Here is a 19,262-nt window from a genome sequence, read left to right as displayed (position 1 = left end):
TTTGGCTTTAGCAATCAGTCAGTATGATTAATATAAATTAAATAATAATAAACTAAGATATTTATCCCTGTGTGGAACTAGCTGTTGTAGTATAAACTCTGCTTATAGTAGCATTATTTTGCCTGCTGAGAGTGCACAGTTTATTGTCTTATTCTTCTTGTCTCCTGAAAATAAGTGAAGCTCTGATGGTTGAGGCTTGTGCAGCCTGTTCTGGTGGGAGGTGTCCCTGCCCCTGGCAGGAGGTTGGAACTTGATGACCTTTACGGTCTCCCTTCCAACCCAAACCATTCTGTGAGTCTGTGATTCGTGCCTAGCTTAGGCAAGTCAGCAGAAGGAATCTAATCTTTGGGGGTACAAAGTCAAGCAAAATGCCCTTCCCCTCCCTCATCCCCCAGTTTTCTGTTTTCCCTACGTGTGTGTCAGATGGGAAGGGTGCTTGTTGAAGGGGGTGAATCTGGGGATGGAGAGGTGAGGGCTGACCTCCTGCTTGCTCTTTTCCAGCGGGGAGAGTGTCCAGAGCAAGAACCCTCCTGAGGCAGGGCCCTGGTCTGCCCACCCGTCCCCACAGTCCGTGGGGAGCTCGGGTGTGGACAGTGGAGCTGAGAGCACCTCAGATGGAGCACGGGACTTGCCCTCCATTGCCATCTCTCTCTGTGGAGGCCTCACAGACAGCAAGGAGATCACCCAAGGTACCGACAGGCACTGGGCGGCTCAGCCCCCAGCCCTCCCGTCGCCATTCTCCAGAGCATGCTGAGGAGAGAACCTCCCTGGCATGATGGCTTTGCCTGCACTTTCCATACTTAAAATAGGATTTTTAACACATCTTAACAATCCAATAGGCACTGGGTTTTTGGAAAGTACTGTTATTTTTACTTCCTGGCAGTGCTGCGTTTCGTACCGCAGTGGTGGTGATGGTACTTCTGCCACGTGGCACAGTGTGTTGCTGGGAAGTGCACAGCTCTTGGTGTCTGTCAGGAGTGAGAAAGGTGGTCTGTAAATGGGGACACTAGGAAGGGGGGAACTTTAACCTGAATTCCTGGTCTGCCTCCAGTGTCTTGTGTGACTTGTAGGTGAGACGTATACAATGCTCAGTGCCTTAAACTTGGAGCTGCATAATATAAATGTGTTAAGACCTCACTTCCTGCAGTATTATGGTGACATAAAATCATGCAAGCCTGATGCTACACTTGGTGGCTGTTCAGAAGCTAGTTACGAAAACTTCTCAAATATCCTGTGATTTACTGGAACTGTATTGTTATCTGAATCACTTGCAAGTGACAAGTGAAAGGAGGGACATCCAGTGGAAGGGGTATTTGTTCATAGACATTTCCACTTCACTGTAGGCCTCACAGCTGAACATCAGGTTTCTGGCTGTGGGTTTTACTTACACATTGAGCCCATCAGTTCTGCTCCTGACTGGACAGAGGATCAGTGAAAGACATGGCAAGTTATTTCCTTGCCTTGCTTAGAATCCTCTTCTTCTCCCTCACAGTTCCATCCCTGAGCTTTCACTTAGCTTGTGTTTTGAACAGGAAAGACAACCAGCAGCCAATAAAAAAACCCTCAGCATCATCTGAGATGGTCTCTGAACATCTTGTTTCCATGTTCTTGCTCATTTCAGCACCCAGTGATGAAGGGCTGACCCTGACTGTGCAACCTGTGTGTCAGAGATGCTGAGGGGTTTAGGTTGGCCCATCCCAGGCATCTATAAATACATGCTTTACATATGTAATTTTTCCCCCCCACAGAAGAATTCTTAGAACATGCAGTAACATATCAGCAATTCGTGGACAATCCTGCTATCATTGATGACCCTAACCTCGTCGTTAAGATTGGAAATAAGTAAGTATATTTCAGGACAAAAAAATACTGTTGTAACAAAAACACTTGTGTGGCACTTCAGTGCATTAAATCAGTTTAACCATAGCTGAAAAGTAGGTTTTGAATGATCATAGCTTAGCCTCTAAGAGGCTATTCTCTAGTGAATTCAGGCTCTTCAAGCTACCTTTCTTCATTTAAATTGAAAGTCAGTATCAGTTTCACATGACCTGTTACAGCCTACTGGCACAAGGCACTGGAACAGGTTGCCCAGAGAAGCTGTGGCTGCCCCATCCCTGGCAGTGTTGAAGGGCAGGTTGGATGGGGCTTGGAGCAGCCTGGGCTGGTGGGAGGTGTCCCTGCCCATGGAGGGGGTTGGAACTAGGTGATCTCTAAGGTCCCTTCCAACCCAAATCAGTCTGTGGTTCTATGAATTTGAGTTCCAGGAAGCTAGTATTAAATGCCAGTAGTGTTCACACTCACTTGGCAGAGTAGAAATGAAATAGGATGTGAATTTGCTAAGGCTTGCCTGGGGCCAGTTTGAGGGATATGGAACTCTGCTTGTAGGCTCTCTCTACCCAGCAGTTTGCCTGTACATACTGAGTGTTTTGCTGATCTGCCTCTGTGGAGGTGTTGCTTTTCAAGACTTTCTACTCAAGGACCTATTCTGTTGCATGCCTTGAAAAGTATCTGTTGTAGCTGCCTGCGATCATGTGTGTAAGATGGTGGGTTTGCTGTTCTTGGTGCAGGCCAGAGTTCATTCAGCCTGTGCTAAAGAGGCTTTGTGGCTTTAATGATAAATGCTGGGTAAATGGGGAGCTGGAACCTGGGGATTACAAAATGCCATAATCCTCTCTCTTGCACGCCCAGGTACTACAACTGGACAACAGCTGGTCCCCTTCTGCTGGCAATGCAGGCATTCCAGAGACCTTTGCCAAAGGTGAGATTGAGCATGAAGGTTGGGCAGAGGAGCTGGGACATTCTGCCACTTATTAAGGCAGAAAGGGGGTCGTTGTGCAAAAGAATCTGCACATCATCAGTATCTGTCCACACATAACCATCTAGCTTATGCTAAGGGCTAAAGAAGCAGGACTAAATTTGGTCTGTGAATAGTGTTTCTTAGCTAGATCATTAAGAGTATTTTGAAGGAGGAAAACTTCCTCTTTCATTAATTTGGACTGTAAACTATGGATAGAATAGATTTTGGAGCTTAAACTTCCTTTCTGCCATTTGCAGCATTTCACATGTCTTTGGGTTTAATCTCCATGACTTCAAATGCTACCTCTGTGGCTATGATCTTGGAATAAACATTTCTTCAAAGCCCAGAATATTCTCTACCACTAAATTGATCCTAAAAGTCCCAGACATCTGGGACTGAATGTCAAGGCTTGAATGTCAAGGATGTCACAGACCCAAATTTTGTGCTTCATTGCACTCTACTAATCATCCAAGGTGGGATTCATCCCATGGAACTCCAGTGCCTACACAAGGTGTGCAGTTATCCTACTGGGTATTTGTTGGGGACTCCCACAGTGATTCAGACATTGATAAGTACCTCTTGGGTCTTTAGTGGCAATAAAGATAGTCCAAGAAAACTTCATTTTTAATTAAACACTTTGATGCCTGAGCCAGATGCTTTGGGTTTTGCCTAGGATGGGTGCCTGGAAAGAACTGGTATGAAATATTTTTGCCATTCAGGAAAATGGCAGTTTGTTCCACAGCATCATGCTGCTGTCACTATTTATGTAGGTTAGCAGTTAAGAAAAATCTTCTAAGAGTGTGAAATGCAGTGTGGTAATTTTAATAATGGTTTATTTCTATTCTGAATGCTGATAATTTTGTAGACAGCAAAATGTTAATGCAGTGAATAAGCCAAGATATATAGTGGGAACAGTCTGTGGGACTGGGAATCTTTACTGGGCTGAACTGTCCCTCAAACTAAAATAACTCATTGGTGCTACCAGTCATCCTACTAGTTCACTTAAGGTCTTGTTAATGAGAGTTTTGGTTTGCTGTAGTAATGGAACTGAGGAACTGAAATACTAAGATACTTTATCAAACAGCCTTTATAAAGTGATTAAAAACTGGAGGTTTTGCAAAAAAATAATCCCTAAAAATCAACAGGATGTCTTCTTGAAGTTGTCCATACATTTGAGAACCTCCTTAAACTGCAGCTGTTGATCCCAAGAGTTGCATTCCATGCTCAGTAGCTCCATCTGCTCCCTGAATTCCTGAATTTTTGTAAAAAGTTCTAAACTTTATTTGCTCAACTTGATTCCTCTGTCATTTCTTTCTTTTGTCATATACTTTAGATAGCATAGTAAGAAAATCTGGGGAAGGGGCTGCATTGTCCCATACACGAGCTGAGTTCAACCCTCTCTCTCTTAGCTGCTAAGAGCTCTTGGAATTTTATTTTTCTTCTCATTTTTAATCCCAGGTGAACGTGACAGTTGTATTTGGGTGACTTCTTACAGTGGAGGGTATCTGGCAAAGACCAGGGGCTGAGCTCTCCTAGGGTGGACCAAGTATTGTGGCCACCTTTACGGAAGAGTTTTCCCTTTCTGCCTTTGGCTCTTGTCTCCAAGGGCAGGAATTCAGGTCTCCCTGTTGCAGTGCACAAGGCTCCATGGGTACCGAGAGGAACTTCTCTACTGGGGTCTGGTATATATGAAGAATAAAAAGTAGCCAGGGTTTAAAAACAACCAGTTCTCACATGGTCAGTCGAAGTCACAGCATCATAGTAAGCTAATTCCAAAGCCACCAACTTCTTTGCTTTTCTTCCCTACTGGTGGTTTAATATGAACTTTTGTAGTTATTTAAAATGAGAATAATTGCCTCGTGTGTGGGTTTGTTACTGGTTTGCATGAGAGCGCTTTCAAGAAGTGTTTTTCTTTTTGTTTGTTTTATTTTTTAAATATAATTTGCACTAAGTAACATCAACTTAAAACCAGTAGGTTCTCCATTCTAGACATTATACTAACACCTTATTATGCTTTTTTCTTCTTTGATTTTATCTCTTTTTCATTTTCCTTTTAAAAATACCATAAGTATTCATGCTTAAGTTACTTCAGAGCAGCTCTGGATACCATTAGATTTTGCTTTAGTAGAATTTATGGTCCACAGACAGTATGTTTACTTTTATTCTGTTTATTATCAGTTAAAATTATGTGTTTGGCACTTTCTTTCATTACGTATATCAGGTTGTCCTTTGTTTTGGTGTTTTTTTTATGTTACCATCCATTTATCCCAGGCTACTGTGGAATCTATCATGAGGGACAAGATGCCCAAAAAAGGTGGAAGGTGGTGGTTTTCCTGGCGAGGGAGGAACAGCACTATCAAAGAGGTAAGTTTGAGAAGCAAGCAGAGTTTCCTTCTGGTTGCAGTGGAAAGGCTGGACACCTCCATATTCATCCTGCAGCTTTCTTCTGGTAGCTGAAGAACAGACATATTTAGGAGTAGTGTGGGCTGTAAAATTCAGCAAAACCTAAGATGGAAAACTTACTGTATATTAAAGTGTTTTAAAATTTCTTTTCTAAGAATTAAACCTTTGTGGTAACAGTCTTAAGGCCGTGGATGAACACTAAAGAACAGTGAAAAAAGCAAAGCTTTGTATGAAACACTGATCTCCTGTCTAGACATATTTAATCTTTAAAGTTGGGTAATAAAACCCCTTTATATTAATTTACACTATTGAAGCATTAGTACTTGAGGGGAGAAAACGACTTCTGCTACATTTTTATGGTTGTGCCTCAGTCGATGAACTTTTGTAGCCTTGCATGAAATAACCATTATACTGATCTGTGGGTGTGAGCTGCAGAGTGGGGGATTTTAGCTTTTACAGCTTGTTGAAGCTTTCAGAATATCTGAGTAGAAGCAGGTTACCTATGGAGCTGTGGCAGCTGTGCCTGGGTAAGGGGATAGACACCTTGGTTGTGTGCCTCATAGAATCATTCACTATAGAAACATCTTGTGGGATTAAATGGATAGATTTCTGCTCAAGCTTGGAAAATTTTATTGGATCAAAGATTTTAATGGGTCTGTGAAAACTGTAGAATTTGATAATTGTATTATTTTTTCTTCCCCAGCTTTTTCAAATGAAATCTAGCTGTTTGAAGTGCAGGAACTGGGATTGATTCCAGAACTTCAGCAGTGCTAGATGTGAAATGTTGTATTTCTAAATTTCATAGAATCATTAATGTTGGAAGCAACCTTAAAGATCACCCAGTTCCAACCTCCCTGCATGGGCAGGGAACCCCACCACTAAATCAGGTTGCAAAAAACCTCGTCCAACCTGGCCTTAAAAACCTCCAGGGTTGGGGCATCAACAACCTCACTGGGCAACTCATTCCAGTTCCTCACCACCCTTACAGTGAAGAATTTCTTCCTGATGTCTCACCTAAATCTCCCCTCTTGCAGTTTAAAACCATCACCCCTTGTCCTGTCACTGCCCTCTCTGGTGGAAAGTCCCTGCCCAGCTTTCCTGGAGCCCCTTCAGGCACTGGAAGGTGCTCTAAGGTCTCCCTGGAGCCTTCTCTTCTCCAGGCTGAACAGCCCCAACTCAGCCTGTCTCCAAAGCAGAGCTGCTTCAGCCCAAGGATCATCTTGGTGGCCCTTCTGTGGACCCTCTCCAACAGGTCTATATCTTTCTTGTGCTGAGGGCTCCAGAGCTGGACACAGCTCTCCAGGTGGGGTCTGACCAGAGCAGAGCAGAGGGGCAGAATCCCCTCCCTGGCCCTGCTGGCCACACTTCTTTGGATGCAGCCCAGGACACAATTGCCCCTCTGGGCTCCAGCACTCACTGGTGGCTCATGTCCAGCTTCTCATCTCCTCCCACTCCCAGGTCCTTCTCCTTAAGGCTGTTCTCCAGCCATTCTTCCCCCAGCCTGGATTTGTGCCTGGGGTTGTGCTGACCCAGGTGCAGGACCCTGCACTTGGTCTGGTTGAACTTCATGAGGCTGGGACTGTCCCACCTCTCCAGCCTGTCAAGGTCCCTCTAGATGACCTCCCTTCCCTCTAGGGTGTCACCTACTCCACACAGCTTGGTATCATCAGCAAACCTGCTGAGGAGACACTCAATCCCACTGTCCATGTCTGCAACAAAGATGTTAAACAGCACTGGTCCCAGTACTGACCCCTGGGGGACACCACTTGTCACCTGCCTCCATTTGGACATTGAGCCATTGACCACAACTCTCTGGGTGTGGCCATCTCCTTCACCCGTTTCTTCCATGCAAAAGTAAATCTTAATTCTTCTGTGTTTTATATTTTCAATTCTTAGTTCTTTTTGAAGCCTTTATTCTTTTAAGAAAACCATAAAGTTTTATGTTGCTTACAAGCCAAGGAAATGCACAGATTTTTACCAAGTCTGTACAAGGCAGAGTTTGGTGTTCAAAGATGTTTCTGGCAACATTTCCTCCCAGCCCTGGAGGAGATACAGCTTCTCAGACTTGTGTTTTTTACAGGAAGCAAAGGCAGAGCAAGGAATGAGTGGGACTGGACTGACAGCAGACTCTTCACAGCTGAGCATGGCAAACAGGTACCCCCAAAACTATCTGGGCCTGAAATGAGCTGGAGTTACCATTTAAAAATACAAACAAGCTCCCTCTCATATTTGAACACAGCAATACCCAACCAGTGAACTATGATTGCTTTGTTGGTCATTGCACTGAGCAGGTGCAGATGGGAAGGCTCTGCAAGGCTGGAGACCTTTCCTCTGTGCTCTGGCACTTCTGGGGTTTGTCTGCAGCTCTGGGACAGCTCCATGGAAAGAAGCAATCACTGGAGCAGTTCTCTGAAGCTATAGATACCTCCCTGGGGTTTTCAAGGGACCATCATAGATCATCCCGTGCTGTGGTCAGGCCCCACTTGCTAACATTTCTGATGTATTTCTGTGTATGGCCTGACAATTTAATTTGTTCCTGCATATTTTGGAAAGTCCAGAGGCCTGAGACTTTCCAGAGTTTTTTTTTACAGGCAATAGTTATGGTTGTCTGTTGCTTCAAGGATTCCAGAAGTCTCTTCCTTCTCATGCTCCAGACGAAGCATACTGTATGGCCAGAACACCTCCCTTGGGAGGGTTCCATAAGATGAGCTTTAACTTTCTTTGGAGGCTTTGAGAGAGGAGTTAGCCAGGTCCAGCTCTCCTCCTTTCCCCTGGTCTGTTCCCCTCTGGGACTCTCTGCACTTAGAGCTGGAAGTGGCCAGATTCCAGTGTGCTTTATTCTGACTAAATGAAGTTCAAGGATCACCTGTATGAAACAAAAAGCCATTAGCTGTCATTCTATCTGAAGGTCAGCAATTGCAGTCCAGGCAAATGTGTTGGAAGGAGGATCCCTCCTTCAGCAGGTGACTGATCTCTCAGGTGCCCCTGAGAGTTTGAAAGCCTCAGAGTAAATCAGAAAGGCTGATCTTCTTGTTAAGGATGACAAGTGACATTTAGGTCTGCTTCTGACATCGTTGTTTAAAGGTGAGGTTTAAAGTGGTGTTCAGACTTCAAACAGATAAGATTCTCTGTCATCCTTTCTTCAAATTTTAACTGACCTTAGAAATCTGTCATTAAGAATTTATTGCTTGCAAGCAGAGTGCAACAAGTGAGATGTTAAGCACAGCTTTTGAGATCTGATGTTGCAAAGGATACGATGGGCTTTTAAATGCTGCTGGTCATGGCATGTGGAGCCTTGGTGTGGAGTCGAGACTTCCTGACTTCAAACAACATCCAGGTCTGATAAAAAAGAGGCCAAATGCTGACTGTGTTAAAAATGGGATTTGTAGGATCTGAAAAGATATTTTACCTTCTAACTTAGGTGATTTGTTTACTGTAGGAGAAGTTTTTCTCTGAAGAAAAATATCCTTAACCAATTTCTGAAAAAGTGGTTGTGGCAGAAAAAAATGAAAATAATCCAGTTGTGAATGTAACCAGAGTTGTGTAAAGAAGCTCTGGTTTTATGGCTTTTCATCATCATCTACTGAATGGGGTAATCCTGCAAGTCCTGGAAAAGAATAATACAATGAGCTAAAGTTGCTCATTGGAAGAGAAGGAGGAGTTACTTTCTGTAATAAAAATTTCCATCGTCTGAATTTTTTTATTAATTGCTGAATTCTTCTGGGGGAGAAGAGAAGGGAGGGAAGAGAGAGCCAGCATCACAAGCACCTCTTCTGAGAACTGAGGATTTTTTGTCATTAAAGTATCTAATGGGCATTAGTTTTTTACTGCTATAAGATTTTTGAGTCAATATGGTACATTAATTTTTATCTATTACATTCAAGTAATGAAAACTAGCTTATAGACAAGTGAATGGCCAGAACAATCTACCTGTGAATGATGGGGAACATGCGTGGATGAAAATTTGGTGCTTCATTGATATATTTCAAGCCATGATGGAAATGACCTCCTGTGAGACAGTACTTAGGAGCAGAGAATCAATGACTTATTTGGTGACTCACTGTTAATGCATTTTTAATGGTTACTGAGATGCATTTACTGACATGATAACATCATCTTCTGTGTGTGCAATGTTCCAGAATAAAAGATGAATCTTCTTCAAGTGATGAAGACCCTAGAGCTGCTAAACAGAACCTGGGGTCATTACAAACCAACTCAAGTCACCTTTCATTACTGCCTGGAATCAGCTACAAAAAAACACTGCGACTCACTTCTGACCAGCTCGTGAGTTGCTTTACATCCCTGTCCTGAAATGTCATTTCTAGCCTGCTGTGATCCAGGCTTGCAAATCCTAATTAACTTTTATGTCATGCCTTTAATTCTCTGTCTTGTTATATTTTTAAAAAATGAAAATCTTTTTCCTTCTCTCTTCAGTATTGAGCATGAATGTTGCACCTTGCAGCAAGTGCTGGGGTTCAGAGGCTGGGAGACTTGGCATCCCATTTAGAAAAATATCAGAATGATGTATTTTTCACCTGAATCAGTGTACTGGAACCAGTCCTTTTTGTGTTACGTATATGTGTACCTGTTAACCTAGAGGCCTCTCTTCTCCTTTTTCCCCCCTAGTCTCTTTCCTTTCCCCTCGTCCATAGGCAGACTGCCACATTTTACAGAAACACAGTTTTCTGAAAGGGCAGCCTATGAATTTACTATGAGTCTAGACTATTAGTTTCTTTGGAGCCAGCTCTCTTCCTCTGTGACAAAGGTGTTTTGACTAATGGTGACAAAACTGTTACAGGTTTGTGTTGTGCACATTCCAATTTGATCTGGAAAGATGGGCTCCTTTAGGAAAATGCTTTTTGCTATCTTCTCTACAGCCAGTCACTTTTCTGAAGGAAACCCAGAGGTGGCATACAGCATGGAGCAACCCTGATGGTTTGTAAGAAAGGCAGCATTTTCCCCAAGAGGCAGATGGGATGTGTTGATGATTTTCCATAGCAGACAGAAAGCAAGGGTTACACAAATAATGTTGGTGCTTTTCAGATCCAGAGACCTGGCAGAAATCAGCTGCAGTTTAAACTACTTTTAGATTGGCTTCTTGAGGAAGCAGTGGGTGAGACTCATCAGTTACCCATCAGTTGTTCTGCATTCTCACCTCCTTTTCACTCTTTAACTCACTGAACAATTGCAGCAAAATAAAACTAAGAGAAAGAGACACTTTATAATTGAACTCCTGTGGGTTTCCAGGTTAGGTCCAGAAATACAGTCAGATCAGAAGTCCCTTGGCCAGCATGTTGCTGTGTGACACAGGAGGCAGTGGGAGGGGAGGGCAGAGAAGGAGGAGGAAACGTGGTGAGGACTGAAGGGTAACGGGCCGTGTGGCATGAGAGATGGGCTATTATAGGAGAGACATGATAGCACTGAACAGAGATCCGCACCTAAACACTCTTAATTAGAGCTCATGGAGCTCCTTGTTATTACCCATGTTTCTCTCTGCATATGTATCTGTATCTCAGAATGGAAAAACCTCAAAGACAGTCCTTGTTACACAGTTTGTCATTGCTTATGTTGACTTGTTTTCATATCTCTGGCTGGGAAACAGGCTTCTGTTGGTTTTGTTCTGCTCCATAAATCAATGCCTGGTGTCCAGCAGCCAGGGCAAACTGCTGTCATTGCTTAGACAGTGTGACCAAGGCAGTGATCATCCCTGGCTGTGCTTGTGTCCATTTCACATGCTCAGTTTGTCCCTTATCTTGGTGATCATGCCTTGCAGAAAAGCTTAAAGCTGAAGAATGGCCCCAATGATGTGACCTTCAGTGTCACTACACAGTACCAAGGCACCTGCCGCTGTGAAGGCACCATCTACCTGTGGAACTGGGATGAGAAAGTGATTATTTCTGACATCGATGGAACAATCACACGGTGAGTTTGTGAGCAGAGAGAGGCTTTATCTGCAAGGACAAGTTGTCCTTGCAACCACAGGAAAAAGTAATTAAGAGGGAATTTTGAGTCACAGAATCTCCCTGAGCTGGTGTTTTGGGTGGGGGTGTGTGTGTGTAGGTCTATTTGGCTTTCAAACGATGCAAGAAGCTTCACCTGAATCCCTGTTTTCATCAAGACACATGCCATCTGTGCCCATCAGTGGTATTTCATGATGGTATTAATGAAATGTATTGGAGGAACTCAATTCCTCAGCTGCTAGGCAAAGCAGTTGCTGGGGTCTGTAGTAGCCTCAGTTGTTCTTGTAAGTATTGGGTTTTTTGGAGTTCAGTGATACTGTTTTTCCTTTATCCAGGTCAGATACTTTAGGTCATATTTTGCCAACTCTTGGCAAAGACTGGACACACCAAGGGATTGCAAAGTTGTACCATAAAGTGAGCCAGTGAGTATTCAGTATATCTGTTCATGTATCTGTGGCTTGATTGTGTTTATTCACTTGCACATAAAATTTAACATTGCTGTAGACTTCTTTTCACCCAGCAGGGTGACGATGTCATCAATGGCTTGTCACTTCAGTGATGCTTGCATAGGGCAAATATCTGCTTCTGTCCAGATCAAAACCTGCTTTGTGATACCAAAAGCAGAAGTCTCCTACCAAAGAGTAGTGCTTGCTCCTCAAACCATCCCAAACAGCTGCAGTTAGGCCCAAAACCTCTAGTAATTGGAAGGAGATGTGCAGCTGCAGCAAGGGAAGCTGTTTTGCCAGCTGGATTTGCAGCAGCTTGAATTAATAAGATGCTGCTACATCTTTTCTCCTCACTGAACAGGCTGTGAGATGCAAAAGGACTGTTCGCCCCAGGGTGGTCACTGTAGGTGGAATTCTTGCCAGGCTTCACTCACCTGCAGTCAGGCAGGGGTGAAATCTAAGCCACATGGGATGAAACAGTTTTGGGGGAGTTTTCTCTCTTTCCAGTGAGTAGAAAGGAGCTTTAGTGAAACAGCTTAAACTTGAGCTGTCTAAACGTTAGGCTTCAGTCAGGCAAGATAAATCTCATCCCTCAAGCAGAGCATGATGTCTTATCTTGGGCAGAAACAGACCCTTTTTGGATACTCACTTCTAATATCCTTGCTGTTTTATTTGTTGTATAAATAACAATGATCTGTGAAGCCATTGATGATGATCTTCACAACTAATGATTATACAGTTTATTTTGTTATCTCAGTATATAAATATTTTGTTTTAATTGTTACTAAATTGCAAATTTAGGAAGGGTCAGTCAAAATATTTTTGTCATTGGTTAATTTTGAGAGCAGGTTGTAAGTAAACATTGCTTCAAGTGCAGTCTAAAGGCACTGAAAGTCAGGAAGGCACGTTCTGTGGAACTGGCTTTCACCTGGCAACACCAGCATGAGCTGCTGATTTACAGCTCAGTTGTTGATCTGCTCTGGTGCCTGTTGGGCCACAGTGAGAAACACCTTCTGTGCTGCTGTGGGTGGAAGGACCAGCATCCATCATGTTCACTTGTGGCTTGTACACTCTGTACACAGAGAAGGAGGCAGGCATCTTCAGGAGTAGCTCTATATACCTGAGACCTAATGGTGCTTTCAATAAAACATTTTATTTCCATTAGGTGTTGAAATATTGGGCAACAGTAGATCAGCTGTGCCTTAGGTGAGTTAATGTCATTAGCAGGGAGAATACCCTGCTGTGACCTAGAACAACATCACAGAATCCTAGAATGCCAGGTTGAAAGAGACCTCAAGGACCATCTGGTCCAACTTTTCTAGGCACTACTCTAGTTGATATGAGGTGGCTCAGCACCCTGTCAAGCTGAGACTTCAAACTGCCCAATGTGGGGGAATCCACCACTTCCCTTGGGAGACTAAGTATATTCCCAAAATCTTGGGATATTTCCTCTGATGAGTGCAAACAGGAGAAAACCAGTCAGACTGGACCAGCTCCCATTGGGAGATGTGTGGAGATGCTTCCAGGTGAGCAGTGCAGGAGTGCAGATGTGCTGTTGTTTCCCTGGGAATGTTGTGCCCTGTATTCCAGCCACTTTGTTCCCTGGAGGATCAAAGACAGAACATGGTGAGTTTTGTGATTAGCAATTGAGAGAAAAAGGGAAGTGAGGAGAAAAATTAATTGATGTCTGAATAGAATCAGATGAAATACCTGATATATGGTGATGTTACTTTTACAAGGAAATCACTGGTTGCTCTCTTCCCCTTGATATTTCTGCTTGACACAGGAAATGTTTGTTTTCTTTTGTTACATTAAATTCAGCTGTTCTTATATATTCAAATTGCCCTAAATATTTGAAGAGCCTCTGGTACACATCACAACTGTCCCCTCAGTACACAGAACAAATCAGAATAACAACCTTAGGGTTGTGCTAAGGTTATTGCTTTTTGTTTGAGACAGATGATGAATTATAAATTATGGATGGTGGAATCTGAATTCTTCCAGAGACACTTGTCTGTGCTGTTAGTCTGTGTAGACATACGTGATCACAGAGAAGACAGGGCAGCCTGGGAATTCACCTGCTGAACAGTGTTTGGTTCTGTGTGTCACCTCTGGATTGCACTTGATGAAAATGTTAATTAATGTATTCGATAGCAGCAGTTGTTTCTGTGCCTGCCAGCATTATCAGTTGTTAGGGCTTTGGTGATCATAAGAGAGAAAAATAGATTTGAATCCTGTTGTTTTCCAGATCATCTAGTTAATGATGTAGTGGCTAGATATTACAGCTGAACACTATACAAATAGCCAATAGTTAGATTTAATGATCAGACATGCACTGATTACAGTACTTTTTAACTCCTGAGCAATTTGTTCCTAGGAGGACTTGCAAAATAAATTGGTATTAAGTTGAATTAACATGGCTGAATTCTGTTCCATCATGAGCCAGAACCGACGGTGACCCATAACTTTCGCCAAGACCTTCATTTCAGTGTCAAGTCAAAGATGACTTCTCATGCTGTGTTTTCAAGTTCAAATTTGCTCAGACTTGAAGGAATATGTGGCTGCTGCACATAGACCAGTCTGTTTTTTTGCAGAGGCCCCAGAGGCAGGAGTGCAGCAGCCTTGCACCATTGCCTGCTGTGTGCCCACTGTTCTCCACTTGGCAGGTGTCATTTCAGTGCATTCCAGGGGCAGATACAAACCCATGAGAAGTCATAAGCTATGGGAAGCCCAGACATGAACCAGCCCTGTTTAGGTGTAAATCACTACCTGCAGTGGGGCTAGATGGAATTTAATGTTCCAAGAGTCTGGCATAGATGGTTTGATTCTTGTTGAATAAGTCTAGCTTAAACATAAGTCTGTTTAACAGCCAGCATGGGATTAATGTAAAACTAACCTCCAACATCATTCATGCTGAAACACCCACTTTTACAGTATTTTTACAATAATTTATTTCTCTTCTTCTGTTGGCAGAAACGGCTACAAGTTTTTGTACTGCTCAGCACGAGCCATTGGGATGGCAGACATGACCAGGGGCTACTTGCACTGGGTGAACGAGCGGGGCACGGTGCTGCCGCAGGGGCCGGTGCTGCTGAGCCCCAGCAGCTTGTTCTCAGCTTTCCACAGGTACTGCAGCTGCACGGGGGGCAGAGACACCCTCGGGGGCTGCTGGGGGCTGAGGGATCAGCTTTGTCCATGGCAGCGCCTGTAATGGGTCCTCGTGTTTTTTTCTTACCTACCAGTGCAAAACTTAGTGAGGCAGAAGTTTTGTTAGACCCAAATGGTCCCGTTGCCTGGTTTGTCTCTTGGGCAGGGCTCACTGTGGAGCTGTGCTCACTGGTTACCAGTGGGTACTGCCTGCTGACTTCATCTGTTCCACTGTTCATGTTAAGTCATGGGAAAAACCTGGACATTTTAACAGCAATCAGTCTTGTCTTGACTGGGAAGGTGTTTTCAGTTGGCATAAATATTTTTGTGTGAAAGAATATTACTTGGTGGGTCATGAAGAAATGTACATGCAAACAAAAGGAACTCCTTACACTTCTGACCACACTGAGTGACTCTGTGTGGACCATGTTCTTTTCTCAGCACTGAACTGTAAGAAGTGAATAGTAACAGCACAGATGATGAATATTGTGCCTTCTGCCTAACTCAGTGAGGCATGTCAGGTGGTTGCTGGAAATATTTTAAGCTGTTAAAAGCTGCTGTGACAGGATATATTTCATTAGAATTTTAAATGGCAGGTTGTTGAGACTCTCTCCTGGTGAAGTGACATGCTACAGGCCTTACCAGCCAGGTTCTAAATGTAAGAGACCAGGGAGGTGTCACAGTGCACTGCTCAGACTGGTTAAGTAAGAGATGCAGTGAAAGGGTAGCTACTGTTACCTTAATGCTCCTCACTTCTAGAAATACATTTAAACTGATGCTCTTTTGTTTGTATCTTGTTTAGATAAAAGAATGCTCATCTTTCAGTGTGCACTGTTGTGACTGCAGGGATGTGTGGGAAATGAATGACTTCATTGTTAACCATAGATTTAATTAATGTGGGTTTGAGGGCTCTGAGATCAGGTGTATGTGAGGCTGAGGTTTGATTCCTCTTTTGCACGTTCTCCAACTTTGATTTACACATGGGGCTGCTGTCCCAGAGGGCTGTAGTACTCCTGTGAGTACTATTCACATCTTCTTTGACATATGTGTTGGTGCTAGGATGTGAGATTGTGAGCTTCTCGAGTGCCTTGTGTCATCCTGGCATCTTCCTGTGTTATGGGAACTCCAGACTCTGCCACCTGTTCAGTCTCATTGCCAAGAGAAGCTGTTGTGAAAGGGCTTTTGCCCAGAAATGAGTAACTCCTCTGTTCATTAACGAATTACATCTTTAAGGAGCAACCAAAGAGAAATAGATGCCTTTATTCCTTAACTGTTACTAATAGCAGTGTTGGAGGACCCTGACTGCAGAAGTATCCTAATGGGCTGAGGTGCTTCTAAAACATAGGGTGATTGCAGTACTTTAAACAACAATAATAATAAAAAGCTATAGCCACTGCAGGCTCATGCAATCTGTGAATCATTCTGTCATTTTCAGGAAGCAGTTTACTTGAAGACAATTTATGGCTCCTAAGGCTTTATTTAGCAGCCACTCCCTGCAATCAACCATCTTTGCTCTGTAGCCATCTTTTACAACATAGGTTTCAGTAGAAGTTCCCTTCTTTCTGAGGACTTGTTTCCTGTACCCATGATGTAAGCTTGGGAATGCTGTTTTGCCTTCTTAGCACTGTGATTTCTAAATGAAGATGGATTGGAGAAGGGTGGTGGCTCTGTAGGAGGATCCAGCTAGGTGAAAACATTGAATGAAGAAAGTAAAATGGTTTGTCTTGTGTTTCATGTGTACTTATTCAGCCTCCCTTTTTTATCATTTCAGGGAGGTGATAGAAAAGAAGCCAGAAAAATTTAAAGTTCAGTGTTTGACAGACATCAAAAATTTGTTCTATCCTAACACAGAACCCTTTTATGCTGCTTTTGGAAACAGACCTGCTGTAAGTAATGGCTGAATTTATTTCTGTTGCAGAGAACAAACAAGTTGCTGTTATTTCATGGTTCTATTACATTAGAACTGAGGAGCTTTACATGGGAGTTAAGAATATTTTATTAAACCCTGAACAAAGGAAAAGATGAAGGTTCTTCCTCAAAGATCTCACCGTGTAGGATGCAGAGATGGAAGACCTGCAAAGTAACTACATTCTATCTGCATAAGTTGGCAGTTCAGCTGTAAAACACTGATCTCACTTTAATCCACACAAATACAGTGTCAGTGAGACACCTGTGGACAGACAGAAAATCTTTCAGATTAATATTGCTGGGACTTACACTTCAAACTCTTAAGTACACTCAGAAGGACATGGATGTCTCACTGAAATCAAAAGGTTCTACTTTGCATGGGAAGTGACATTCTGAGATGGAGAGGGGAAGGCAGATCAGTCACCCCTTTGAAGGCTGTGTAGTTTGGGCTAGAGGCTTCTTACTCCTGCTCCAGCCCAAGGAGCACCTCTGTGCATCCAGAGGAGGCAACAGTCTGGGGCCAGGGCAGAGCCAGGGACCCTGCTGTGTGATTATCCCTGATTTTAGGTTGTTAGTGTGAGCCAGGGGAGTGTTGTGACACTGGCAGCCAGCAGCCTTCCCGGTGATTGCTGTGGTAACTGGGGGTGTGGACTCCACCCTGTGGGCATTTGATGTAGCCATACTGGGGTGGTGTGTGTGTGTGTGGAGGTGTGGTGGGGTTTTTTGTGTTTGGGCTGTTGGTTTTGTTATGTTTTGCTTTGTTTTGTTGTTGTGGGGTTTGGGTTTTTTTGAAGGAAAGAGTGTAAAGAATTTAATATAATAACAGTGTCAAGAGGCCTTCAAGTGTGAGCAGGAGCACCCACAATGTTCGTGTGGTGGTGCAGGTATCACTGCAGGTGCCTAAGGCAGGACACAGGCTGCCTTTCACCCAAGGTGTTCCACTTTCAGAAGGACAGAAAATCTGCTGCTTAGACGTGTGCAGTTTCACTGGGCATCTAAGTTTAGATGCGTGCTAAGTTAGATGAGCTCCTTGTTTGTGCCCAGGAGCCCCACAGAGCACTTGGTACCTCCTCCAGCTCCTGTGGGAACTGTTGTGTAGTCTGGTAACCTGTAATAGGACTGGTGGGACACCCCTGTGGTGTGCATGGACCCCTGGTGTGCAGCTTGGGGGCATCCACCCTGCTCTGGGAGCTAAACCTACTTCATTGTTTGTATGCCCAAGCCCTGGCTGTGAAATCTGACCTTAAGAGGATGGGCCTTGACTCTTCATATCTCCTAGTATGATTAGCCAGAGTTACCTCCAGCTGGTGTCTTTAGTTGGTGGAGAGAAATGGGAATTGAGGTGCTGGGTGACCACCTTTCTCCACTGACTCCACACGAGCTAAAGGCTTCTCACTGGAGCACCCAAGGACCACGGAGCCCAGCCCCAGCTGCTCAGCCCTGTGGGAGCTGGAACATGTTCACTGGCAGAAACAGGGATGTTTGGGAGAAATGATCAGTACAAAGGTGGGCACTAGCCAGTGCCAGTGGGAGTATGAGCATTCAGGGACTGGGCAGGTTAGATGTGTTAGGCAGAGGTGCCTGGCCAGGTATTTTGGCAGGGAAACCATGGATGCTGTAGACACATTTGAAGGGATTCAGCATGCCTGTCTGCTGGGACCTTGTTCCTCCTTTGGCTTATATCTTTGTTAGAGGAGCTGGTATTTGTGAGCAACAACTTCCTCAGCTTCACCTTTTAGCAATTTACATTTTCAAAAGCACGTCAGAGAGGACAGGAGGTCCTTACTGTGCAATTACTAATTAGGTTGTTACATCACACACAACTTAAATTCCATGATTAAGGTGTCTTCAGACACATGGCTCTCAAATATCTTCTTAAACTCTTTGGTGGTTTTGTGTTATGGATGATACCTACCTCTAGTTCCATTTTTTTTGAACTGCAGGGAAATAAAATCAGTATGTTCAGCAGTCGGTTAATGTTTTTAAAGGAATCACTGGTAACTCCTGTGTCACTGCTGGAGTGCAGTCTTCAGGGGTGGGAGGTGCCCGTGGGGGCATGAAGTTGTAGTTGTTGCTTCCTCAGATTCATGTGCTGCTTGTTTGTGTTTGGTTTTTTGCTCTGCTTTTTATCCCAGAGTAAGCTCAGTGAAATGTCAGTGCCCAGGGATGTCACAGGTGCAGACAGTGTGTGGACTGCCCAGGGTGTTGAGTTCCTGAAGTGACTGCTTGTTGATTTCTGTTCAGTTACTTCATTGTTTCAGAACAATCTTTACAAGATAGACATCAGAATAATCTTTTTATCTTCATTAACATTCCAGTCTTTTACCACCTCAGCTTTTACAAACATGATTTATGTTAGTAAGATGGAAGCTTGTTTTTCCTCTGATCTTTTGGGAGCTTTTGTCAAGCTTTTCTCCAGAGCATATCAAAACTTACTCATTGCTTTCCTTAACCATTTGAGTTTCTTTCCTTCTCTGAAGGAAACATGAAGTGCCAATGTTTTTACACCAAATAGCATTGTTTTTTTGTTTAATGTTGGTTTTGTGCAAAGGGAAGTCACTGCAAAAATGAGCATGATTTTGATCAATAGTTGAAACTGAA

At 43.5% G+C, this 19,262-nt stretch overlaps 1 protein-coding gene across 5 annotated transcripts in view; it reads left to right on the top strand.

Annotated features, from left to right (window-relative positions):
- Positions 1–19,262, top strand: part of LPIN1 (lipin 1) — a 70,404-nt gene that overhangs the window by 46,576 nt on the left and 4,566 nt on the right. For 3 of the 5 annotated variants that reach the window (XM_051616314.1, XM_051616313.1, XM_051616316.1), the window contains 10 exons: positions 502–689; positions 1,749–1,842; positions 2,689–2,758; positions 5,069–5,165; positions 7,285–7,354; positions 9,340–9,484; positions 10,974–11,122; positions 11,496–11,582; positions 14,580–14,732; positions 16,525–16,639. In XM_051616314.1, the coding sequence (XP_051472274.1) occupies positions 502–689; positions 1,749–1,842; positions 2,689–2,758; positions 5,069–5,165; positions 7,285–7,354; positions 9,340–9,484; positions 10,974–11,122; positions 11,496–11,582; positions 14,580–14,732; positions 16,525–16,639 (1,168 nt within the window). Of the gene's footprint in view, positions 1–501; positions 690–1,748; positions 1,843–2,688; positions 2,759–5,068; positions 5,166–7,280; positions 7,355–9,339; positions 9,485–10,973; positions 11,123–11,495; positions 11,583–14,579; positions 14,733–16,524; positions 16,640–19,262 lie in introns of all 5 variants that reach the window. The other 2 variants (XM_051616315.1, XM_051616312.1) reach the window with 1 other exon arrangement.

The sequence above is a fragment of the Apus apus genome, chromosome 3, assembly GCF_020740795.1.
Source record: "Apus apus isolate bApuApu2 chromosome 3, bApuApu2.pri.cur, whole genome shotgun sequence".
NCBI classification, from domain to species: Eukaryota; Metazoa; Chordata; class Aves; order Apodiformes; family Apodidae; genus Apus; species Apus apus.
This window is presented reverse-complemented; position numbering and strand designations above follow the sequence as displayed.